The following is a 26,116-nucleotide window of genomic DNA, read 5'->3' as shown; positions in this document are numbered from 1 at the left end:
TAGCCTGAAAGCGATTTCGTTGTACGAGTTTTTGGCTAAGCCCTCGCGCTACCACGAAACAGGTTACTAGGTTTGGTCCATATTTATGATTTTAGAAAATAAAATATCAATAGAATAGCAATATAAATAAAAAATATTAATGTTTCAACATCACACAATACAACAATAATCCAAATTACAATAATTGTTCAAATCAAATACTCCTCCGTCCAAATTAATTTGGGAAGGACGAAGTAATTAAATAAATAACGAATGGTCGGGAATTCAAAGATTGGTTCAAATCACACATGAATAAGTAAGAATAAAATGGGAGACTATGTCCCATATAACTGTCATTGGGGCTCAATGAGACCATCACAAAGTTGAATACGTGTAGCCATGTTTTCAGTCTGCCGTTAGGTATCGAGGAAAGCTTCAATCTGGTCCGGGTTCCTTTGAGGTTTGAATGGCTACCAATATTGTCAAAGAAAATTCCAAGTCCATTTCCCTCTCATCCTTGGATGATCATGTTAGTGGAACTGGAATGGTTTTGTTTTTCTTCAGATTCGTTGCTACTGCAGTTACCTCAGTTGATGAGACGGGAAACAGTTTTCGAATCTAATCTTTCGTTAGCAAGCAGATTTAGTGTCAAATGAACAGTTTTACCAGGTAGGTAGAGCTTCCATGCTTTGGTTCTTCTTGTTTGAAGGGAATGATAGCGCAGTTTCAATGGCGCCCAAGGCCACCTTCACTACTTACTCCTGAGATGGAGGAAATCTCAACCTCAGAAGAACAAGGATGAATTCAAAGAGGCTGAAGTGGAAGTTACTGAGGAATTTGTTTGCCTTCAACCTGGAGTTTGAGTAAAATAGTAAAGTTTATAATTTTGGTTTTCTTACATGTCCCTTCCTCTTGTATACTGTCATTCACATCCGTAGACATGTATGCCTTCATGAAACTAGTTATAGGAACCTGAGTCTTGGTATCTGCATCCGCAAGGATGAATTGCGGCAACCAATCATCTCGTAACTGCTACACATAAAGACACCCAAGTTGACAAGTGAATCCTTCTGAACTTCCAGACTATGTCCATCAATAGAAATGGCAAGTTTCTACATCTGCATTCTCTATGAACTGTTGCTTGCCGATGAATGAATGATATTACCATCTATCAAGAGCAATACATGGAAACAGAATGGTGGCATGACAACTACAGAAAAAGGAGAAAAGACGCCTATGGCACCAATGATCGCCAGACAAAGTACCCTCCACGAATAGCTTTCCAATCACATATCGAATCTGACATCCCATTTTCCATCCATATAGCCATTAAGAGTCCAGTTGTTTTCCCTCACCTGGAAATAAGGCATCTGCAATCACACGTTTTCAAACGAAAATTAGAACCAGGCAAGCGCGCTGATGTGTTTGTTCAGTAAGGAAGAAATGCTCGTCAGAGTCTCTACTGATGGTCAAAAGGGAAGGGATGGAACCTCGTATTTCGACAATAGCCTGATTCCGAAGAATAAGAACTAACAAGACATGTGGAGGTGCAAATAAGAACTAACAAGACACTAACAGATACCAACTGGAAATTAATTTAGTCGACCAAATAAGATGCATAACGGACACTAACAGATACTGCTGTGAGAAAGAGGAACTAGCCTGCACTTTCCTATAAATGGTTTATTGATGGTCAGCTGCTAACTCACAGAGAATTCGGTCACAGACCAAGCCAGTGATCTTAATATGAGTTTGGAATCACTTTTAGCAGTTTGGAAGCAGCTGTTACCAATTGTGCTTGTGCATAAATAATATGAGTTCTATAAGACAAGCAGCGAGCCAGGCAATGGTGATGAGGGCAGGGCAGGCAGGCATTGCGCAAATCGTGGGGTAAGCTAATGAAGCTGATGTACCTTGCGGTATAGCTCGTAGCCAGCTTTGAGCCTGACATCCTGGCCCTTTCTGAAGTCGAGTATTGTCCAAGCCAGTTCGACGGCACCACTCCCCGTCCTCTGTAAGAAGAAACGGCGATATTCAGGTACAACAAGATGGCAATACGAGCAACCAAATGCAGGTAGTTAGTTGGGGTATGTGCAGCGCCTTACCGGCTTGAAGTCCTTGTCGGCGAGGAGGCGGCCTTTGATGTTGAGTCCGAGGAGGCCGTCGGGGGTGAAGGCGACGGCCTTCTTCCCGCGGAGGCTGTACCTGAAGATATTGCCGTTTTCCAGCCGGACTCCTGCCCCGACGTTGGCCGACAGCTGACCGGCGAAAGAAGGAATCAGTGCTTCGCTCTCGGTCTCTTGCTGGTTTGACAGTGCAGGTGGGGCTGGGAGGGGAGAAATGCAGGTTGGTACCTCGGGGAAGAAGTGCCTCGCGAGGAGGGCGAGGTGGCTGGGATTCCCGGTGCTCGTGTCGATCTCCGCGTGAGCCTGCGCGACATTGGTTGAGGTGCGTGGTCAGGCAGAGGTAGAGGATGAGAAGATTAGGAAGATGGAGGGGGCGTGCCTGGAGCAGGGAGTTGGCGGCGAGGGGGAGCTTCTGCTTGGCGTGGATACGGAGGCCCTGCTGGACGGCGGTGGAGTCGGTTCCGCGCGGCCGCTGGCTTGCCGTGGAGTTGGCGCCGCGGCGCCGCTGGCCGGCGGTGGAGTTGGCGCCGCGCGGCCGCTGGTCGGCAGTGGAATCGGTGGCGCGCAGCTGCTGGCCGTTGGTGGAATCGGCGCCGCGCAGACGCAGGGAAGTCTCCATCACCATCCAGTTCCACCAGTAGCAAGCCGATGGAGTGGAGATAGATAGAGTAGGTTTCGTCGTCTCTGGCTCTGGCTCTGTACTGCGACTCAGCGAGTGGTTTGGGAGCGGAGAAGACGATGATTTTGTGGTGTTGGGCCGGGCCTTCTTATCAGCCCGCCCGCATTGCTTACCTTCTTCCAGACACATTTTATAGCTATAAATAAATACATGTGTATCCAGAAAAATTGATACATTTATTTCAAAATAAAGGTGTATCTACTCCGTATGTGTTTTATTGTGAAGTCCTCGTGTGTTCTCAACAAAAAAAGGGTAATCCATATTTGACCCTTATAACATTGGTTATACGATATGGCGGGAGCACGCTATGCTGGAGCAGAAGGGCCTCCTTCTTGGCAGTATAGCCTGGAGGTTGTTCATCCTTGCAGTCGCCGGCCGGAAGAAACCGTAGCTGACGATAGAGGTGGGAGTGGTCGCCTTTCGACCGTAAGAGACGGCAGCAAAAGCATCACTGCCGTGGATGCACTCCCAGGAGTAGCTTTGTAGCTCCTCTGCCGCTGACTCACCACACCGCCGCCAGTAGCACTCGACCCATCAAACTCCAAATCACCATGAGTAGAGTGAATAGGATTCATACCAAGGCCAGTAGCAGCAAGTTTGCAGAAGAAAAGGGCTTTATTCAAGGAAGTTCTGGTAGCACCCCTCCCATCATCTCTGGCTCCGACCACCGGAGCGCCTTGACGAGGAGAAGCCCCAATAGCCAGTACTGGATCTAGCCCATGGGATCCTACATCGTCCTCCCAGCGAAGAAGAGAAAGAGATACAAGGATGTGGGAGCGATGGTAGCCAAAGCAAACTCTCGCCATGGATTTGGCCAAGGGGTGCCGACATGGGATTCACCTCTAATCCATCTCCCAACTTCCAATCCGTAGCCATGGCCTTGGAAAAAAAGGATTGAGAGAAGAATCGAGTTGAATCTAGATCCGGCCGCCTCTTGTTTATTCACCAGGGAGAAGAAAAGGCTGAAGACACCTACATATACTAGGGGCCAGAGCCCCTCCCACCCGTCCCTGGCCACCATGGCCGGCGGCGGCGAGGGGGGGAGAGGTCGGTAGGTGGATCTGGAAAGGGGTTCAAGAAAAGCAAAGACCACACATGCCAATTCTCCAAAGGGGTAGCGGGGTCTGGCCCGTTAAGTGGTTATACGCATTGGTTATAACATTGGTTATACGCATTACACGAATGTATTTATATGAATTTTTTTCAGATATACATTCGTATCTAGGGTTAGAGAGCGAAGAAGGAGAGCGGCCAGGGAAGAAGATTGTGATCTACCCACCTTGCTGCTAACGAGGACACCACAAGTGGACGCGGGACGTCACCGGCGAGGCGAGTGAAGGACCTCACCGGAGCTAGTGTGAGGCATAGAACTTATGGGAGAGGTTGCGGGGTGTGGTCTATCCGGCGAGGCTCCAATGACTTAGGGTTAGGGGTGGTGTGAGTGGGGGGGGGGGAGGTGGGGCTCGCTAGATATGGATGCAGGCCTCGTGTTTCCCAAAAGAAAAATGTCTCGTGGATCAGTGTCAGCCCGCTATGTGGTCTTTCACAATCGAGTTGCTAGGCCGACTTTGTTGTATGTTGACTACTTTGCGCGCCCTACCATATATTTTCAGTAAAAATCCAAATGTTGTTGGTCAACTTGGCTTAACTGCATTGCTAGAAGTGGTTGTAAGCTTGCAATATTTATATCCAAATGAAGTGGTTTGTAAACTTTGTGGCTAGGACTTCTCTCCATCTATGCACTGAATTAATCTAGATGCAAGATGACGTGTTATGTCATGATCTAAATTTATATTAAAAGGAGGCTAACTTCTGACGAGCGGAGCGATGCCAGCTCTATATATACATATACCTTTTGTAAGCCGCCGTCTAGGGTTAATCAGATTATAAGATAACCCACCGTGTTTGTAAACATTTCCTGATATAGTGAAGTTTTGTTGGCTGACGTCCGTGATTTTTTCCCTCTGTGTTGGAGTGGTTTTCCACATTAAAATGTTGCGTCTCCGCTGTCATTTTCATTTCGTTCTTCGTTATTTGTTTGGCGCATTTATAAATGAAGAATCAATAAAAGTTTACTAACTTCGGAGGTGATATGAGAGCTGATCAGGCCGCTTCGCCCTTCTTTGGGAAACCAACTAGAGCATCTCCAGGCGCGTCCCACAAACGGCACTGGATCGAGCGTTTGGGGGACGCATCTGCTTCGTGCCGCGTTTGGGGCACGCCGCGGCCTCCAAACTCGCCTCCCAAACATTAAAATAACTCTCTTTTTTGCATTTTCATTTCAATAGAGAGAAGGAATTTGTAGGTTAAATCGAGATTTTCAAAGTAGTGCAACATATTAAAACAAATTAAACATAAAAACTGCGAAAAAATATGTTCAAACTATTTTTTGTACTAAGCTACTTCTTCTTTGATGGCCCTGCCTCATCGTCCTCACGGAGGCGCTTCTTGCTCGTCACCTCTTTCAAAGAAGTAATGGTGTTTGACGCGTCCGAGGAGCTTGTGTCCCCCTCCGACGAGTAGTCCTTGGTGTATTCGTCGTTGGTGCTCGCCGGTTGCACCTCCGCCTTCGCCTTCGCCCGGGCCCGGGCCAGGTCCTTGCCTCCTTCTTTGCTGCTGCCTACTCCTCCTCCATCCGTCTCCACCTTACATCTCCATCCTCTTCCTCTTCCCACTCCTCCTCTTGGCCGTCCGTCGGCGGGGAACTAGAGCTATTAGGCGTGGCAGTTCTTTCCCACCAATGGCGCCATCCCGACGGCTTCCCCTCACTATTGGAGTCCAATGACAAAGAGAGGTTCCATGCTACTTTATTGATGATACTCACATGTTTTATACATACTTTATGTCATATTTATGCATTTTCCGGCACTAACCTATTAACGAGATGCCGAAGAGCCAGTTGCTGTTTTCTGCTGTTTTTGGTTTCAGAAATCCTAGTAAGGAAATATTCTTGGAATTTGACGAAATCAACGCCCATGGGCCTATTTTTCTACGAAGCTTCCAGAACACCGAAAGGGAACCGAAGTGGGGCGACGAGGCGCCGCTACACTAGGGCGGCGCGGCCCAGGGGGGCCCGCGCGGCCCTAGCGTGTGGCCCCCTCGTCAGCCCTCCGACTTCGCCCTTCCGCCTACTTAAAGTCTTCGTCGCGAATACCCCAGTACCGAGAGCCACGATACAGAAAACCTTCCAGAGACGCCGCCGCTGCCAATCCCATCTCGAGGGATTTAGGAGATCGCCTCCGGCACCCTGCCGGAGAGGGGAATCATCTCCCGGAGGACTCTTCACCGCCATGGTCGCCTCCGGAGTGATGAGTGAGTAGTTCACCCCTGGACTATGGGTCCATAGCAGTAGCTAGATGGTCGTCTTCTCCTAATTGTGCTATCATTATTGGATCTTGTGAGCTGCCTAACATGATCAAGATCATCTATTTGTAATGCTACATGTTGCGTTTGTTGGGATCCGATGAATAGTGAATGCTATGTTATGTTGATTATCAATCTATCATCTATGTGTTGTTTATGATCTTGCATGCTCTCCGTTATTAGTAGAGGCTCTAGCCAAGTTTTTAGTTGTAACTCCAAGAGGGAGTATTTATGCTCGATAGTGGGTTCATGCCTCCATTAAATCTGGGACAGTGACAGAAAGTTCTAAGGTTGTGGATGTGCTGTTGCCACTAGGGATAAAACATCAATGCTATGTCTAAGGATGTATTTGTTGATTACATTACGCACCATACTTAATGCAATTGTCTGTTGTTTGCAACTTAATACTGGAGGGGGTTCGGATGATAACCTGAAGGTAGACTTTTTAGGCATAGATGCATGCTGGATAGCGGTCTATGTACTTTGTCGTAATGCCCAATTGAATTTCACACTACTCATCATAACATGTATGTGCATGGTCATGCCCTCTTTATTTGTCAATTGCCCAACTGTAATTTGTTCACCCAACATTCTATTTATCTTATGGGAGAGACACCACTAGTGAACTGTGGACCCCGGTCCATTCTTTACATCGAATACAATCTACTTCAATACTCGTTCTACTGTTCTTGCAAACATCATCATCCACACTATACATCTAATCCTTTGTTACAGCAAGCCGGTGAGATTGACAACCTCACTGTTAAGTTGGGGCAAAGTATCTTGGTTGTGTTGTGCAGGTTCCACGTTGGCACCGGAATCCCTGGTGTTGCGCCGCACTACACTCCGCCGCCATCAACCTTCAACGTGCTTCTTGACTCCTACTGGTTCGATAACCTTGGTTTCTTACTGAGGGAAAAACTTGCCGCTGTTCGCATCATACCTTCCTCTTGGGGTTCCCAACGGACGTGTGCTTTATCGTCACAAGCAGCAAAGCTTTTTCTGGCGCCGTTGCCGGGGAGATCAAGACACGCTGCAAGGGGAGTCTCCACTTCCAATCTCTTTACTTTTTTTTGTCTTGCTTTATTTTATTTACTACTTTGTTTGCTGCACTAAAACAAAACACAAAAAAATTTGTTGCTAGATTTACTTTATTTACTATCTTGTTTGCCATATTAAAAACACAAAAAAATATTATTTACTTGCATTTACTTTATCTAGTTTGCTTTATTTACTATTGCTAAAATGAGTAATCCTGAAGTTGAAGTTCGTTCGTTTAAGCAACAAGGGGGAGAATGTTTAAAAGATGCTTGGTATAGAATTAGTGATGCTCATAATAGATGCACTAAGAAACACTCCACCACTATCCTACTCGGGAATTTGTATGTTGGTATCTCTAGCTGGAATAGGTATGTTCTTGATTGTCTTGCGGGAGGTAATTTCCTAGGCACTCCCGCCTTAGAAGCTAGTTGCATTATTGAGAGTCTATTTGGAATACCACCTATTACTGAAGTTAAAACTGAAATCTCTTTTGAAGATGTCATGAAAAAGTTGGAAACCATAGAGCAAAATCTTCCAAGTACTGAGACTAAATTGGGGGAATTACTTAATAGCACTGATAAACTTGAGAAATCTCTAGGTGGAGTTAATGAGAGAATTGCCATCTTAGAAGCTTGTGCTATCCATGATAATCAAACCCAAAGGATTAGTGAACTTGAGGAAGCTATGGGAACCATGGGTTCAACTTTTTCTTCTATTAAATTTAAGGAGAAAGCTTATGTGGGTAAGGAGCAAAAGTTCATGTATGTCTCTAAGGTGCCTAAACCAAAAAACCATTATAGGCCTAAAATTGACAAAGCTCTTAATGCCACTATAGATAATGGAGCAGCCAATGCTTCATCTCTTGATAATATTTGATTCACACTTTCTGCGCCTAGCTGAAAGGCGTTAAAGAAAAGCGCTTATGGGAGACAACCCATGATTTTAGTACAACACTTTTGTTTTATATTTGAGTCTTGGAAGTTGTTACTACTGTAGCAACCTCTCCTTATCTTAATTTTGTTGCATTGTTGTGCCAAGTAAAGTCTTTGATAGTAAGGTTCATACAAGATTTGGATTGCTGCGCAGAAACAGATTTCTTGCTGTCACGAATTTGAGCAGTAGTCTCTGTAGGTAACTCAGAAAATTCTGCCAATTTACGTGAGTGATCCTCAGATATGTACTCAACTTTCATTCAATTTGAGCATTTTTATTTGAGCAAGTCTGGTGCACCTAAAAAATTCGTCTTTACGTACTGTTCTGTTTTGACAGATTCTGCCTTTTATTTCGCATTGCCTGTTTTGCTATGTTTGATGGATTTCTTTATTTCATTAACTTTCAGTAGCTTTGTGCAATGTCCAGAAGTGTTAAGAATGATTATGTCACCTCTGAACATGTGAATTTTTATTATGCACTAACCCTCTAATGAGTTGTTTTGAGTTTGGTGTGGAGGAAGTTTTCAAGGATCAAGAGAGGAGGATGATACAATATGATCAAGGAGAGTGAAAGCTCTAAGCTTGGGGATGCCCCGGTGGTTCATCCCTACATATTTCAAGAAGACTCAAGCATCTAACCTTGGGGATGCCCAAGGCATTGTCAACACCCGGATTTTTAAGTCCAGATGCCTGTTATGTCATACATTGCAATCCCAGGAATATTGTTGTTGTGAGACATAACAGTTGAATATCATAAGTCATCATTCATTACATACCATAGTCGTCTTACAAATCGAGATCACATGATCCCATATTACACAAATAGTTGATCTATTGATCAACGGACACAAAGTTCATAGTTTCATAGCGGAAGCGTAAATAGAAGGGACTCTCTAGTCCACAGGCCAACGTCTGACGTCAGAATATTCCCTAGTTGTCGTAGGCGTCCTGCTGGTCGTCATCTTGATAGTTCTGCTCCTCTTCATAGTCTGGCCATTTGAATAGCCAGGGACATAGCCGTGAGTACTTTAAAGTACTCGCAAACTAATACTAAAGTAAGTGCTAACAATTCTAGTAAGGGGTGCTAAGCTCTAGTTTATTTTGCATAAAGCCAATTTTAGTTCATAAACATTTTAGTAAACCAACTCCTCATTTGCTAACTACCTCAAGTGGGAACATTAGTGTCATTCCCACAACTCTGTTGTGATTCAAAGTCAAAGTCACCTTTCAAATTCAAATTCACAAGTCACCATTCATATTTTTAGAAAAGTTCTGATGACGGAACAGTATGGCCTTCCCAACTGTCCATGACCGCGGACGCGGCTATTCGAATAGGTTAAACTCTGCAGAGGTTGTACACTTGTGCCACAACAATTGCAATAGTTCGTCAGTGGAGTAATCGCTCCTGATTTATCGTACGCAGTACGCGAACTACCAATCCTAACCTTTCATTTACATACCCTAGTATAGGCACCTCTCCCCATGAGCTTGGCCTCCCAGTGAAGACAGACAGTTAGCCTGGGAACTGCACAGGGCTTGGGCCGGACATTCACCTCATTTCACGTTATTTCACATCATTCCTTTTGTTGTAGAGGCAGCCTCCGGCATAACCCCGATGACGCTTATTTTAGAGGGAACCCATACTAAGATACATAAATTTCCAGTCAAGCCTTACCCAGATTCAGGTATTGTGGGGGTACTTGTAAAATTGGAATGGTATCGCATCCGAACCCAACCATCAGTTTTGGTAAAATTCACCAAGTCATTCACAAGTCATATTCACCTTCAAAATCTTTCAATAGAATGACTCATCATTCCAAGGTTTTCAAAGTCATTTCAGTTCACAAGTTCCCAACTAGAGTAGTCATTTTTAATTTGGCACTAGCATCTAAGTATGAGGGGTGCTAAGTAATTTTCTTTGCTTCTAGGCTAACTTTGATACTCTTGTACTAATCCAATACTAACCAAGTGAATCATAAATCAAAAAGTACTTTGATAAAACAAAAGTAAATAAGCTTGAAAAGTAAAACTGGGAAGTAGGATCATGAACATAAAGTAAATGGGTAATGCCTTGCTCATGGTGAGCTTTGCACTTTGCAAGAGTATTAGCTTGCCTTGGTTGGGGAATTGGTCAAAGTGGTCTTCTTCTCCTTGGAAGTAGACCTCCTCCTCCTCTGGATACTCCTTGGTACTAGCGTCTAAAATACGAATACGGGGTACACAATCATCATACCAAACTTATTTACTAAACTAAGCACACCCATGATTCACACAACTTAAACTAGCATCATACATTACTATTAAGTTGGTGGTGTGTTTTTCTTATTTCAGAAAAATAATTTCCTCTCATACTAACTTAGGTGTTACTTTTAATTACTTAGAGAAATAATTATCTTATTAAGATTTAATTTCTCTTATGAATAATATATGACCTAGGTTGACCAAAGTCAACCTCTTCATAATTATCATTTAAGAAAATGATTTAAATGAGGTGAAGCACCTTGATGACCCACAAGTATAGGGGATCGCAACAGTCTTCGAGGGAAGTAAAACCCAATTTATTGATTCGACACAAGGGGAGACAAAGAACACTTGGAAGCCTTAACAGCGGAGTTGTCAATTCAGCCACACTGAAACAGACTTGCTCGCAAGAGTTTATCAATAGTAACAGTTTTATAGCGAGATGAGTGAAATAACAGCAGCAGAGTAACAGAGATAGCAGTAGTGATTTTAGTAAACAGCAGGATTAAAATACTGTAGGCACGGGGACGGATGACGGGCGTTGCATGGATGAGAGAAACTCATGTAACAATCATAGCAGGGCATTTGCAGATAATAATAAAACGGTGTCCAAGTACAAAGCAATCAATAGGCATGTGTTCCAATTACAGTCGTACGTGCTCGCAATGAGAAACTTGCACAACATCTTTTGTCCTACCAGCCGGTGGCAGCCGGGCCTCAAGGGAAACTACTGGATATTAAGGTACTCCTTTTAATAGAGTGCCGGAGCAAAGCATTAACACTCAGTGAACACATGTGATCCTCACATCGCTACCATTCCCTCCGGTTGTCCCGATTTCTGTCACTTCGGGGCCATCGGTTCCGGACAGCGACATGTGTATACAACTTGCAGGTAAGATCAATAAACAATGAATATCATGATGAAACAATAACATGTTCAGATCTGAGATCATGGCACTCGGGCCCTAGTGACAAGCATTAAGCATAACAAGTTGCAACAATATCATCAAAGTACCAATTACGGACACTAGGCACTATGCCCTAACAATCTTATGCTATTACATGACCAATCTCATCCAATCCCTACCATCCCCTTCGGCCTATAGCGGGGGAATTACTCACACATGGATGGGGGAAACATGGCTGGTTGATGTAGAGGCGTTGGTGGTGATGGCGGCGATGATCTCCTCCAATTCCCCGTCCCGGCGGAGTGCCAGAACGGAGACTTCTGGCTCCCGCGACGGAGTTTCGCGATGTGGCGGCGTTCTGGAGGGTTTCGGCGACTCGACTTCTCCCGTGCGTTTTTAGGTCGAGGCCGATAAATAGTCCGAAGGAGGGCGTCGGAGGCCGGCCGAGGGGGCCACACCACATGGCCGCGCGGCCCCCCTGGGCCGCGCCGCCCTATGGTGTGGGGCCCTCGGGCCTCCACCTGACTTGTCCTTCTGGCTCCGTCAGTTTCCTGGGAAAATAGGGCCTTCTGCATAAATTCCGAGGATTTTCCCGAAAGTTGGATTTCTGCACAAAAATGAGACACCAGAACAGTTCTGCTGAAAACAGCGTTAGTCCGTGTTAGTTGTATCCAAAATACACAAATTAGAGGCAAAACAATAGCAAAAGTGTTCGGGAAAGTAGATACGTTTTGGACGTATCAACTCCCCCAAGCTTAGCTTATTGCTTGTCCTCAAGCAATTCAGTTAACAACTGAGCGATAAAAGAACTTTCACGAACACACTTGCTCATATGATGTATATATTCTCATGCTATGGCTAATACTTAAGCAGTTCATAATGAGGTACATGCAAATAAGATCATCTAACAGCTATGTTAATCATGGAGAGGTACCAACAATTAATAATAAGCATCATGAATCATGTATATAAGCAGGATTGCAATGTTCATAAGAGAGTATGATAAAGTGGTATCTCACTTGCCTGTATTTGATTGGCAAAACATAAATGCCCGGGCACCTCTGGAGTTCATAGAAAGACTAGAAGTAGTGATTGTCAAAGATAAAAGCATCAAAGTTATACCACAATCAATCATATTTTGAGACAAGCATATTATACTAAGAATGACAGTTGTGCTCTCAAGATAGTGCTCAAAGAAATAATGGAGACACAACATAAAAGTAAAAGATTGACCCTTCGCAGAGGGAAGCAGGGATTAACATGCGCTAGAGCTTTTCATTTTTGAAATCAAGAGTAAAATTATTTTGAGAGGTGTTTGTTGTTGTCAACGAATGGTAATGGGTACACCAACTACCTCGCCAACCGGACTTCCAAGAGCGGCTCCCATGAATTATTGCATATTTATTTGGCACTCCTTCCAACCTTTCTTACACAAACCATGGCTAACCGAATCCTCGGGTGCCTGCCAACAATCTCATACCATGAAGGAGTGCCTTTTTATTTTAGTTTTATTATGATGATGACACTCCCCCCAACCTTTGCTTACACAAGCCATGGCTAACCGAATCCTTCGGGTGCCGTCCAACAATCACAAACCATGGAGGAGTGTCTATTTAAGTTAATTAATTCGGGACTGGGAATCCCATTGCCAGCTCTTTTTGCAAAATTATTGGATAAGCGGATGTGCCACTAGTCCATATGAGAGTCCGTCAAAAGTAAATGACAAGGTTGAAAGCTTAACACCACATACTTCCTCATGAGCTATGGAACATAAACACAAATTGAGAAGCATTTTGAAGGTTTTAAAGGTAGCGCATGAGAATTTACTTGGAATGGTTTGAAATGCCATGCATAGGTATTTATGGTGGACACTCTGGAATAACTTGGTTTTCATGTGTTTGGAAGCACGAGCAGCGTTCCCGCTCAAGACAAGTGAAGGCTAGCAATAGACTAGGGAGCGACAAATCAAGAGAGCGAAGAATCGTCATAATCATGCTTGCGGCAAAATAAATTAACGGAGGCATAAAAGTGATACAAGAACTCTGAAGCAATATAGATCATCGAGGCTTAATTGACTTTTTGTTCAGTCATATGCATGCGTGAGCATGTTCCAAGTCGATATAAATGAATTATTCAGAGGAGGATACCACAATGCCATACTTACTTATGAATAAAACAATGCAAACAAACATCCATGACATGCTACTCATATTAATAGATTGGAGCTAAACATGAGAGATCATAAACTACTAGAATTTCTCAAATAACATATACCTCACATGAACCAACTAAGCATGCTCACATGGATGAGTATATGTACAAAAATGAAAACAAATAGAGTTCATACCAGCCTCTCACCACAATCAGATTGTCGTAGATCGTCATTATTGCCTTTTCACTTGTGTAGCTTGGATAATATGAAATGAAAACCACGCTCCAGCCACCGAAGACCATTGAACTCATAAAGAACTTTACAAAACCAAAGAAGAACAGCAAATATTTTTGGTGTTTTCAAATTGCAAACAAGAACAAGAGGAAACAAACAAACAAAGCAAAATCTTTTTGGGTTTTCTTATAGCAAACTGGCAATAGCAAATAAAGCGAAACAAATGCAAGAAACCAAAGCAAACAAATGGTGAAGAGAAACAACAGAAATATTTTTGGTCTTTTCATGTTTTGGGAAAGAAACAAAGCAAAAACAAGAAATAGCAAACTAGAAGAAACACAGAAAAGCCAGATGGCAGAAATCTGCCAAAACCTGACAGCAGTACAGAAATCGATTTTTACAAAAATCTTACGTTACTCAGCTAGAAAAGTGTTCAACTAATGAAAGTTAGATAACAACCTGGGGAACCTGCAAAAAAATTGGCAGCTCAAAATAACGCTCTGGCTGTGCGCACGAATTTTTCTAGTAACAGTCCAGAATCTGTTTTCAGGCAGCACTTCCCCAAATATCATCTTCCTCTCATTAGAAAACCACTCAAACGAACAAAACAAATATGTACAAGTATCCAGCAACCATAATATGCAAAGAATGAGTGATGCCGGTATACCTCCCCCCAAGCTTAGGCTTTTGGCCTAAGTGGAGTTCAATCCCATCGAGACCATGAGGTAGTATCTCCGTAGTATGACGAAGATGGATCGTATTCCGGGTATGTGCTAGAAGAAGCACCCGGATACGTGACGGTGTAGTCGTGGGAGGCCTCAGCGTCCTCGGAGTCATGCTACTGGTGGAAGTCTTGTATCTTCATATGTTCATCCACCTCCTCCTTAGTGCACGACCATGATTGCCTGTCAATACTGAACAAACCTGGTTGGGGAAGAGGGATTTCCTTCTCATCCCCGTCAGCAAACAACATTCTATAGACCATATTATCTAAAGTAGAATCAGTGGTAACAAAATGATGACTCTTCATAGCAGCAATATCGAGTCTCCTAGGGGCCAATGGCACATCATTAGGATCAAGAGGAAGCCTTAGATATGTTAAAACGCGCAGTGCAATAGTTCCTCCAAAAATAGGCCCTCTATTAGATAGGCGGCGAGCAATAAGAGAACCAAGGTGATAAGATGTCCGACCAGTAAGTGCAATATTCAAGAAAGCAAGATGGTAACTAGAAATATTGCTAGTGTTCTCCCTACCAAGAATGCTAGTAGCAATGTAATATGCAAAATACTTAATGGCGGGGAGTTGAATGTTCCTTATCTTGCCACGCTGAATGGTGCGACAATCATCATCGGTAATCCCTCGATAGAGCTCCAACAAGTCCCGGGGGTTGTCATCAATCCTACTTGCTGTACCTACAGGGGCAATATCCAATGCACGACAAAAATCTTCCAATTCCATAGTAACAGGATTACCATAGATCTTGAATGCAACTGTCGGCTCATATTGCTTGTTGTGGAACTTGAAGCTCTCGACGAAGATTTTGGTGAGCATGTAGTATTGCTCCCTTTCGTCTTCCATGTAGGTGGCTAAGCCCGCCCTGTTGACAAGGGTGAAGAAATCCTCCAATATCCCTGCATTCCTCAGAAAATCATAGCATGGAAAAGACGAAGCATTAGGAGCCCCGTTGTCCTCTTCGGGCGCGAAGCTAGGCGCGATGATATCCTCGTTGTACGATCGCCTAAGCTGGGTGGCAGCCCTAGAAGGTCTCCCGGTGCTGGTTGTTCCTTTCTTGAACAACTCTCCAAAGTTGAACTTCTTCATCTCTTCTCTGAAATTTTCAACAAGTGATATAAAATTTGATTTGGTGACATATAATTGAGGGAAACTACCATAGGAACTTGCTAGAGTACTAATCATGCATCAAAACTAGTTTATACAACTTAGAACAAGCATGCAAGCTCACTAAACATGTTACCTACAGCAGCAAAATATTCAAGATATACTCAACCAAACAAAATTCTACTTGGATGGGTGGAGGAGTCACATACCAAGGAGCAAATGTGCCAAATTTCAGCAAGAAATCTGGGCTGAGCAAAGAGATCGAGAAATCTGGAGCTCTTGAGCAAAAACGCGAGTGAGAGGAACACAGTGCGAGTTTTTTCGGGAGAGAGAAGATGCGGGAGAAAGAGATGAGATAGTGGGGCAAGGAGGGGCCCACACCACAGGGTGGCGCGCCCTCCTTGGCCGCGCCGGCCTGTGGTGTGGCACCCTCTGGTGCCCCACAGTCATCCCTCTGGTGCTCCCAGGTGCCTCGTCGAAAAATAGGACCAACGGTATAATTTTTGTGAATTTTTGAAAACTTTGAAAAATGCACATTTCTGGGTATTTAGTTTATTATTACTGGCCAGGAAAATTTTTGAAATCTCCAATTAACTAAGGAACTTTGCAAATTAAGAGTGCTACAGCAACTAGAGCAAGTGGAGGAAGAAAGAGATGTTGTTTACCTCCTCTATGCATATAAAAAGTATTTGTTAACAAGGTTGATCAAGTCTTGCCACCAAATAAATTTTACATAGCATAAGAAGAAATAAACCTCAAATCAATCATGTTACCTTGAATTGTATTGATATGGATCCAATCACGAGAGTTTGATATTCTTCCTTAGGCTCATATATAGGACAATCAATAGTTCCCACTTTGATAGTTCTCACATTAAAAATAGTATTGACTCCACATACTTTATCAATCTTCTTGGGGAAATAAACGGTATGCTCCCTATCATCAACATTGAAAGTAACCTTTCCTTTATTGCAATCAATAACAGCCCCTGCGGTGTTAAGAAAAGATCTCCCAAGAATAATAGACATATTATCATCTTCAGGCATTTCCAACACAACAAAATCAGTTAATATCAAGCAGTTAGTAGTAACTTGAACAGGAACATCCTCACATATACCAACAGGAATAGCAGTAGATTTATCAGCCATTTGCAAAGATATATCAGTAGGTATCAACTTATCTAAATAAAGTCTCTTATAAAGAGAAAAAGGCATAACACTAACACCGGCTCCCAAGTCACATAGAGCAGTTTTAACATAATTATTCTTGATAGAACAAGGAATAGTAGGTATACCTGGGTCGCCCAACTTCTTTGGCACTTTGCCATTGAAAGAGTAATTAGCAAGCATAGTGGAAATTTCCTCATTGGGGATTTTCCTTTTGTTAGTAACAATATCTTTCATATACTTTGAATAAGGAGGCAATTTAATAGCATCACCAAAGGGATTTGCAAGAATAAAGGTTTCATCCAATCACAAAATTTATTATAATGTTCTTCTTCCTTTGATTTTAGTTTCTTAGCAGGAAAAGGCATTTGCTTTTGCACCCAAGGTTCTCTTTCATTACCATGTTTCTCAGCAATAAAATCTTCTTTAGTGTACTTTTTATTTTTAGCATGCTTTTCAGGTTCTTCTTCAACCTCTTCTTTATCAGGAGCATCATTCTTATCATTATCTTTATCATGTTCATTACCACTTTCAGTTTCAGCATCAGAAATAGAAATACTATTAGGATCATTAGCAGGTTCTGAGGGTTCTACAACATTTTTATGTTTCTTCTTCTTTTTCTTCTTAGAAGGAGCACTAGGTTCAATGTGTTGAGAATCTTGTTCAATTCTTTTGGGATGCCCTTCAGGATATAGAGGATCCTGGGTAGAGACACCACCTCTAGTTGTTACTTCATAAGCATGTTTCTCTTTAGAATTATTCCCTAACAAGTCATTTTGCACTTTAGTGAGTTGATCAATTTGAGTTTGAACCATATGAAAATGTTTAACAAGCATCTTAACATCATTGGAGGTTCTCTCTACAATATCATGCAATTCACTAATAGCTCGAGAATTTTCCATTAAATGATTCTCTACTCTCATATTAAAATTTTCTTGCTTAACAATATAATTATCAAACTCATCTAAGCATTGTGCAGGGGGTTTCGAATACGGAATATCTTCCCTAGTAAAGCGTTGAAGGGAGTTTACCTCAATCATGGATGAAGGGGGAATTATCTCACATATATCTTCTATGGGAGGAAGATTCTTCACATCTTCAGATTTAATACCTTTCTCCTTGAGAGACTTCTTGGCTTCCCTCATATCTTCATCATTCAATTTAATTAAACCCTCTTCTTCAATATTGGCGTTGGAGTTGGTTCAAAGCGCAGTCCAATCATCATGATTCCGGCCTATTTTAGCCAATAATTCTTCAGCGTCGTCTGGAGTTCTTTTACTCAAAACACAACCAGCACAACTATCCAGGTATGCCCTAGACTCAATGGTTAGTCCACTATAAAATATATCAACTAAATCATGCTTTTCCAAATCATGATCAGGCCGAGCTCTAATAAGAGAGCAAAATCTCGCCCAAGCCTCGTGCAATTTCTCTCCATCTTCCTGGTTAAAATTCTAAATTCACTGCAAAGCAATATGTTGAGCACTAGCAGGAAAGTATTTACGGAAGAAAACATCAAGCAATTCTTTTGGACTTTTAATAGAATTAGGTGGCAAACTATTATACCAAGTTTTAGCGTCATCCTTTAATGAGAATGGAAAGATTTTAGCAACAAAGTAAGTACGCATCTTGACATCATCGGAAAACAAGCTACTTAGAGTAGATAACTCAGTCATGTGTTCAACAAAGACTTTCTTTTTCAGTACCACAAAAGGGTGTTTTCTCAACAATAGCTATATGAGATAGATCAAGAGAAAAATCATAATCTTTATCCTTAATGTTTATAGGAGATGTGGCAAACTTAGGATCAGAGACAGCTTTATATCTAATAAAGCATGTTCTGCAAGCAACTTTTTAATTTTTCTTGCATCAGTAGTAGCATTGCATTTTTCAATAAAATCATCATTAAGCTCCACATAATCTTCATCAGGATCATCACTAAAATAATCAAGTTCAGGTGAATTAACAGTGTAGTAGCATTAGGAGTTTCGGTATTTTCAATTTGTCTAGACCTAGCAATTGTAGCATCTAGAAAAGATCCCAATGAACCACTATCATCAAGCACACAGTAAATATTATCAATATTATGAGAGTTTTCAGATTCAAAAGTACCCGCATGTGAAGCATGTGGCGGTGAAACAAGTTTATCAATCACGAGATGGTGAATCAAGAGCAGCGGAGGTATTCGTAATTGTACCTTTTCTTGTAGTGGATGGTAATATGGCGACCTTAGTATCGCGAGGTTTACCCATGATGGAGAATTTGCAGCGAACAATATCAATCCAAGTGAACTTCCAAATAAAGCTATGCTCCCGACAACGGCGCCGAGAAAATACTCTTGATGACCCACAAGTATAGGGGATCGCAACGAGTCTTCGAGGGAAGTAAAACCCAATTTATTGATTCGACACAAGGGGAGACAAAGAACACTTGGAAGCCTTAACGAGCGGAGTTGTCAATTCAGCTACACACAGAAACAGACTTGCTCGCAAGAGTTTATCGATATTAACAGTTTTATAGCGATAGCAGTAGTGAAATAACAATGAAATGAGTAACAGAGCAAATAGTGATTTTAGTAAACAAAGGATTAAACTACTGTAGGCACGGGGACGGATGACGGGCGTTGCATGGATGAGAGAAACTCATGTAACAATCATAGCAGGGCATTTGCAGATAATAATAAAACGGTGTCCAAGTACAAAGCAATCAATAGGCATGTGTTCCAATTATAGTCGTACGTGCTCGCAATGAGAAACTTGCACAACATCTTTTGTCCTACCAGCCGGTGGTAGCCGGGACTCAAGGGAAACTACTGGATATTAAGGTACTCCTTTTAATAGAGTACCGGAGCAAAGCATTAACACTCCGTGAACACATGTGATCCTCACATCGCTACCATTCCCTCCGGTTGTCCCGATTTACCATAGGGCCATCGGTTCCGGACAGCGACATGTGTATACAACTTGCAGGTAAGATCAATAAACAATGAATATCATGATGAAACAATAACATGTTCAGATCTGATATCATGGCACTCGGGCCCTAGTGACAAGCATTAAGCATAACAAGTTGCAACAATATCATCAAAGTACCAATTACGGACACTAGGCACTATGCCCTAACAATCTTATGCTATTACATGACCAATCTCATCCAATCCCTACCATCCCCTTCGGCCTACAGCGGGGGAATTACTCACACATGGATGGGGGAAACATGGCTGGTTGATGTAGAGGCGTTGGTGGTGATGGCGGCGATGATCTCCTCCAATTCCCCGTCCCGGCGGAGTGCCAGAACGGAGACTTCTGGCTCCCGCGACGGAGTTTCGCGATGTGGCGGCGTTCTGGAGGGTTTCTGGCGACTTCGACTTCTCCCCGTGCATTTTTAGGTCGAGGCCGATAAATAGTCCGAAGGAGGGCGTCGGAGGCCGGCCGAGGGGGCCACACCACATGGCCGCGCGGGCCCCCCCTGGGCCGCGCCGCCCTATGGTGTGGGGCCCTCGGGCCTCCACCTGACTTGTCCTTCTGGCTCCGTCAGTTTCCTGGGAAAATAGGGCCTTCTGCATAAATTCCGAGGATTTTCCCGAAAGTTGGATTTCTGCACAAAAACGAGACACCAGAACAGTTCTGCTGAAAACAGCGTTAGTCCGTGTTAGTTGTATCCAAAATACACAAATTAGAGGCAAAACAATAGCAAAAGTGTTCGGGAAAGTAGATACGTTTTGGACGTATCACACCTCATACAATTTAACCCTAGCATGGTAAAGATTTAATTTCATCAAAAATCTCATTTGAAAAGTTCATGACAAGATTTAAATGAGAGAAACACTCCCATGTTATTGTTAAATAGTTTTGGACAATATCTTTGACTAGAAATAGCCATATAGTCCTTTAATTAATCTAGGCCATGATCATTCAAAGTAAGCATGGCATATTTTTGCATAAACAATTAGTACAAGTGAAATGTGATTTATAGGAGTTGGAATTAACTCAAAAGCATTTCTGGTTGATTTTTAATAATTATTCTAAGTCAGAAAAGTCTCTGTCTTGTTTATTTTGCTACTTTAATCTACAACAGATCTAGCTTTCAAACCTGTGGCATTGTGTAGAGAAAACTCTAAGATTTCCAAATATATAAAATTTGTAAAATTTGGCCAAGTAGATTTGGAGAAAATTAAATTTGAAGTTGTCACCAGTATTGCATTTGATGGAATTGATTTAAATCGAATTTGAACAGCTGGGCCAGCGCGGGAAAACTACTGGGCCGAAAGATTTGAAACAGAGGAAACCAGCCCAGTATCTCTACGGGCTGCTGACAGCATGGGGCCCAGTGGTCAGCGAGTCACTCACCCGAAGCGGTACGCAGGGCTTAAGGCCGTTGGATCAGACGACGATCGAACGGCGCAGGGGCGTCGTCTTCGTCGGGGGGAGGAGCTTGCTGGAGCGGCGGAGGTAGGGGTCGGCGGCGCGCTAGAGCTCCGGCGAGGGGTGGCGACGTGCGGCGGCGACGTTGTCGAGGCAGGGGAAGTCGATGGCACCGGCGGCGTCTCCAATGGTGGCCGCAATCGACGGCTTGCTTGGTGGTGGTGCTGCGGGTCTTCAGCTCGCAATTGGGCGGCTGCCGGCGACGAGGTGGTTGGGAGAGGAGCGGTGGAGGATCAGAGAGAGGAGAGGAGTGGAATGGCGTGAGAAATTTGATCGGAGGGTGCCTCTATTTATAGGGTGAGGGGGTGCTGCGGGGTGCCGTGGAAGGTCGACGACGAGCTCATTGTTCCAGGGCGACGAAGGGGCAAGGCATGGGCGTGGCGTGTTGGCGACATCCAGGCGAGGCTGACGAGAGTGGTGGCGAGGCCAGAGGAGAGACAGGCGCGTCGTCATCTTCTTCGCAACATGGCAGTACGGTGGCGGAAGGTCTTTGACGAGGGCGTCATCTACAGCAGGTCCACGGCCAATTGGCGATGTCCGTGAGGTAGAGGGGACCGTGGTGAGTCGACGGGCGCATGGGGAGAGCGAGGGGAGGCGTGAGGCGATGGGATACGGCGGCGTCCTGTCGCGCTCCGGGGCGTCCTCGTGCGTGTCCTGGCGAGCGTGGGCATGTTCTGGGCGTGGCTGGGCGCGCCAGTCCTGGGCAGTGCTGACACTGGTTCGGTCAAGGGAGGGCATGGTCATGCTCATCAAGGTCGGGGCAAGCTCAATGACATGCTGTGGCTCAGCTGAGGTGAAGGGATCGAGATGGTGATGGCATGGTGGGTGACAAGAGGGCCGGCATGGTTGTGGTTTGGTCAAAGTGAGCAAGGTGCAGGGCTTGCAAGTGGATGGATTGATGCTGAGGGGTGAGAGGATGTTCCAGGGCAGCAGAGAGGGGCAGAGGTGGACTTGGTCCAAGCAAAAAAAATCCAGCATGGGCTTCATAGTTGATTCTGCTCACCAGGTGTTTGTAAAAATGGCCGCAAGAGAAATTTTGTGGAATTTTGGCAAACTTTTTGGTGGATCTCAATCATATATTCAGAGAGATAGAATGGTGGTGGTGGTGGTCAATTTGGTGTTGATTTGCAAAGTTTCAAAAAGGGGGTGAATCTTCTCTTTGTTTCAATGTCTCTACTTGCCTCATCTATTCTGGTCAACCTGGTGAAAGTCAGCACTAGTAGTCAACAGCAAAATGGTTCACCTTGACATGGTCTTGGATGACATGGAGAGAGTTGGTCAAGGTTGGTTTAGGAAAAGTCAAAACCAGGGGTGTAAAGAGGGTAACATTTTATAAAAGGGTCACATGACCATTATCATATGTAAGTTGCATTTGCAAATTTCTTTGATTTGATTCTGGTTCCTTTGATGCATTTGGGTTTGTAATTGATATATAAGTGTTTTACAAACAATGGCACAAGCCAAAGTGGCCTTGATTGAAGATTTGCAAAAATGGCTAAATGTGTATGTGAGTGAAAATGGGATTTTCTCCCTATTTGATTTCTCTCTTTTTGATTTGATTTTTCTTGACTCTAATGTGATTCTTATTAGTTTAGAAACATTTCCAAACCATGGAAACCATTCCAAAAGGTCTAGCTCAAGGATTTGCAAAAATGGCCATAACACATAAGAGGTGATGTGTCAATTTTTCTTAATCTTGTAAATTGTTCCCCTTGCTTTACTTGGGCAAGGTTGAGCGTCAATTTAGTGTTAGATCAGGTTTAGAGATGGTTTCACATCATTTGGGTAAGGTTTAAAGGCATAGAACAAGAATTGGGTATTATGGCTATGTGTCACATATGCCTCTATGCATATGTTGTATTTGATTTTTAATTTGACTTGGCTTGGCCCAATTGATGTTGTTGAGTGTTGAAATGGTATAGAGGGGTGATCCAACCATTCATAACATGTCTTAGGGTCAAGATTCTTAAATTCACAAATTTGCCATTTTACTCTCATATGCCTCTATGGCATTTTTAGTTTCTTTTTATTTTCTTTGGTTTCAACTTGGGTATGGTTTGATAAGTACTAGGTAAGGTGTATGAAGGTTTTCCAAACCTCTAAACAAAGTAGAAGAGCTTAGGGTAAAGATTTATAAATATAGCCATAGGCACATATGCCTTTTTCCTATTTAATTTCCTTTTATTTTATTTTAACTTGGGTGATGAAAAGGGGGGTGAGGTTTAGGGTTTAAGCTCACTTCAAAATACTTTAACAAGCAATCATGGCAATAGCACAAGAATTAACAAGATAACTATGTATCAAAATTAATTGAATAAAAGTTTTTGTTAGTTCCAAAATTTGGAACTAGGGAAATTCATTTGTTTTGTTTTTAAATTTTTGGGATGTTACAGGCATCCCCTTCTTCATCGACAACATTATCAGGTTCCCCTAGTGAAACTACATTTTTATTCCATCACATCTTATGTGCTTTACTTGGAGCGTCTGTATGTTTTTGTTTTGTTTGAATAAAGTTGGATCCTAACATTCATTGTGTGGGAGAGAGACACGCTCCGGTGTTGCATATGGACAAATATGTCCTTAGGCTTTACTCATAATGTTCATGGCGAAGGTTGAAACTGCTTCGTTAAATTGTTATATGGTTGGAAACGGGAAATGCTACATGTGGTAATTGGTAGAATGTCTTGAATAATTTGATACTTGGCAATTGTTGTGCTCATAAGGATCATGTTTAAGCTCTTGCATCATATAATTTGCACCTATTAGTGAAGAAATACATAGAGCTTGCTAAAATTTGGTTTGCATGATTGGTCTCTCTAAGGTCTAGATATTTTCTAGTAAGGGTCGAACAACAAGGAAGATAGTGTAGAGCCTTATAATGCTTGCAATATGTCTTTTATGTGAGTTTTGCTGTACCGGTTCATACTTGTGTTTATTTCAAATAACCTTGCTAGCCTAAGCCTTGTATTGAGAGGGATTACTTCTCATGCATCCAAATCCTTGAGCCAAACACTATGCCACTTGTGTCCACCATACCTACCTACTACATGGTATTTCTCCATCATTCCAAAGTAAATTGCTTGAGTGCTACCTTTAAATTTCTATCCTTTATCTTTGCAATATATAGCTCATGGGACAAATAGCCTAAAAACTATTGTGGTATTGAATATGTACTTATGTATCTTATTTCTTATTAAGTTGCTTGTTGAGCGATAACCATGTTCCTGGGGACGCCATCAACTACCCTTTGTTGAATATCATGTGAGTTGCTATGCATGTTCGTCTTGTCTGAAGTAAGGGTGATTTATCATGAGTTGAATGGTTTGAGTATGCATATTGTTAGAGAAGAACATTGGGCCGCTAACTAAAGCCATGATCCATGGTGGAAGTTTCAGTTTTGGACAACAATCCTCAATCTCTTATGAGAATATTATTTGTTGCTGAATGCTTATGCATTAAAGAGGAGTCCATTATCTGTTGTCTATGTTGTCCCGGTATGGATGTCTAAGTTGAGAATAATCAAAAGCGAGAAATCCAATGCGAGCTTTCTCCTTAGACCTTTGTACATGCGGCATAGAGGTACCCCTTTGTGATACTTGGTTAAAACATATGTATTGCGATGATAATCCATGTTAATCCGAGCTAATTAGGACAAGGTGCGGGCACTATTGGTAATCTATGCATGAGGCTTTCAACTTGTAAGATATAATTTACATAATGCATATGCTTTATTACTACCGTTGACAAAATTGTTTCTTGTTTTCAAAATCAAAGCTCTAGCACAAATATAGCAATCAATGATTTCCTCTTCGAAGGGCCATTCTTCTACTTTTATGTTGAGTTAGTTTACCCATTTCTCTCCATCTTAAGAAGCAAACACTTGTGTTAACTGTGCATTGATTCTTACATACTTGCTTATTGCGCTTATTATATTACTTTATGTTGACAATATCCATGAGATATACATGTTACAAGTTGAAAGCAACCGCTGAAACTTATATCTTCCTTTGTGTTGCTTCAATGCCTTTACTTTGAATTTATTGCTTTATGAGTTAACTCTTATGCAAGACTTATTGATGCTTGTCTTGAAAGTACTATTCATGAAAAGTCTTTGCTATATGATTCAATTGTTTACTCATTGTCTTTACCATTGCTTCGAATCGCTGCATTCATTACATGTGCTTACAATAGTATTGATCAAGATTATGATAGCATGTCACTTCAGAAATTATCTTTGTTATCGTTTACCTACTCGGGACGAGTAGGAACTAAACTTGGGGATGCTTGATACGTCTCAAACGTATCGATAATTTCTTATGTTCCATGCTACTTTATTGATGATACTCACATGTTTTATACATACTTTATGTCATATTTATGCATTTTCCGGCACTAACCTATTAACGAGATGCCGAAGAGTCGATTCTTTGTCAAGTCTGTTTTTGGTTTCAGAAATCGTAGTAAGGAAATATTCTCGGAATTGGACGAAATCAACGCCCAGGGGCCTATTTTTCCACGAAGCTTCCAGAACACCGAAAGGGAACCGAAGTGGGGCGACGAGGCGCCGCCACACTAGGGCGGCGCGGCCCAGGGGGGCCCGCGCGGCCCTAGCGTGTGGCCCCCTCGTCAGCCCTCCGACTCCGCCCTTCCGCCTACTTAAAGTCTTCGTCACGAATACCCCAGTACCGAGAGCCACGATACGGAAAACCTTCCAGAGACGCCGCCGCCGCCAATCCCATCTCGGGGGATTCAGGAGATCGCCTCCGGCACCCTGCCGGAGAGGGGAATCATCTCCCGGAGGACTCTTCACCGCCATGGTCGCCTCCGGGGTGATGAGTGAGTAGTTCACCCCTGGACTATGGGTCCATAGCAGTAGCTAGATGGTCGTCTTCTCCTAATTGTGCTATCATTGTTGGATCTTGTGAGCTGCCTAACATGATCAAGATCATCTATTTGTAATGCTACATGTGGCGTTTGTTGGGATCCGATGAATAGTGAATGCTATGTTATGTTGATTATCAATCTATCATC

At 42.9% G+C, this 26,116-nt stretch overlaps 1 protein-coding gene across 1 annotated transcript; it reads right to left on the bottom strand.

Annotated features, from left to right (window-relative positions):
- Positions 1 to 1,032: 1,032 nt before the first annotated feature.
- LOC127294318 (outer envelope pore protein 21, chloroplastic) lies at positions 1,033 to 2,831 on the bottom strand. Its single transcript, XM_051324110.2, has 5 exons — positions 2,485 to 2,831; positions 2,334 to 2,408; positions 2,085 to 2,237; positions 1,893 to 1,991; positions 1,033 to 1,349 (listed from the first exon to the last, which is right to left on the bottom strand). Exons 1-5 carry the CDS (start codon positions 2,728 to 2,730, stop codon positions 1,266 to 1,268), a joined length of 657 nt encoding a protein of 218 aa, XP_051180070.1. The 5' UTR covers positions 2,731 to 2,831; the 3' UTR covers positions 1,033 to 1,265.
- Positions 2,832 to 26,116: the final 23,285 nt, after the last annotated feature.

This window comes from Lolium perenne, chromosome 4 (genome assembly GCF_019359855.2).
Source record: "Lolium perenne isolate Kyuss_39 chromosome 4, Kyuss_2.0, whole genome shotgun sequence".
Lineage (NCBI taxonomy): Eukaryota > Viridiplantae > Streptophyta > Magnoliopsida > Poales > Poaceae > Lolium > Lolium perenne.
This window is presented reverse-complemented; position numbering and strand designations above follow the sequence as displayed.

Coding starts and splice junctions, on each gene's coding strand:
- LOC127294318 (XM_051324110.2), bottom strand. CDS start 2,730: ATGGTGATGGAGACTTCCCTGCGTCTGCGCGGCGCCGATTCCACCAAC. Junction 2,238..2,333: donor CGAGGCACTTCTTCCCCGAG/GTACCAACCTGC, acceptor TTCGCCGGTCAG/CTGTCGGCCAACGTCGGGGC. Junction 1,992..2,084: donor CCGACAAGGACTTCAAGCCG/GTAAGGCGCTGC, acceptor TTCTTCTTACAG/AGGACGGGGAGTGGTGCCGT.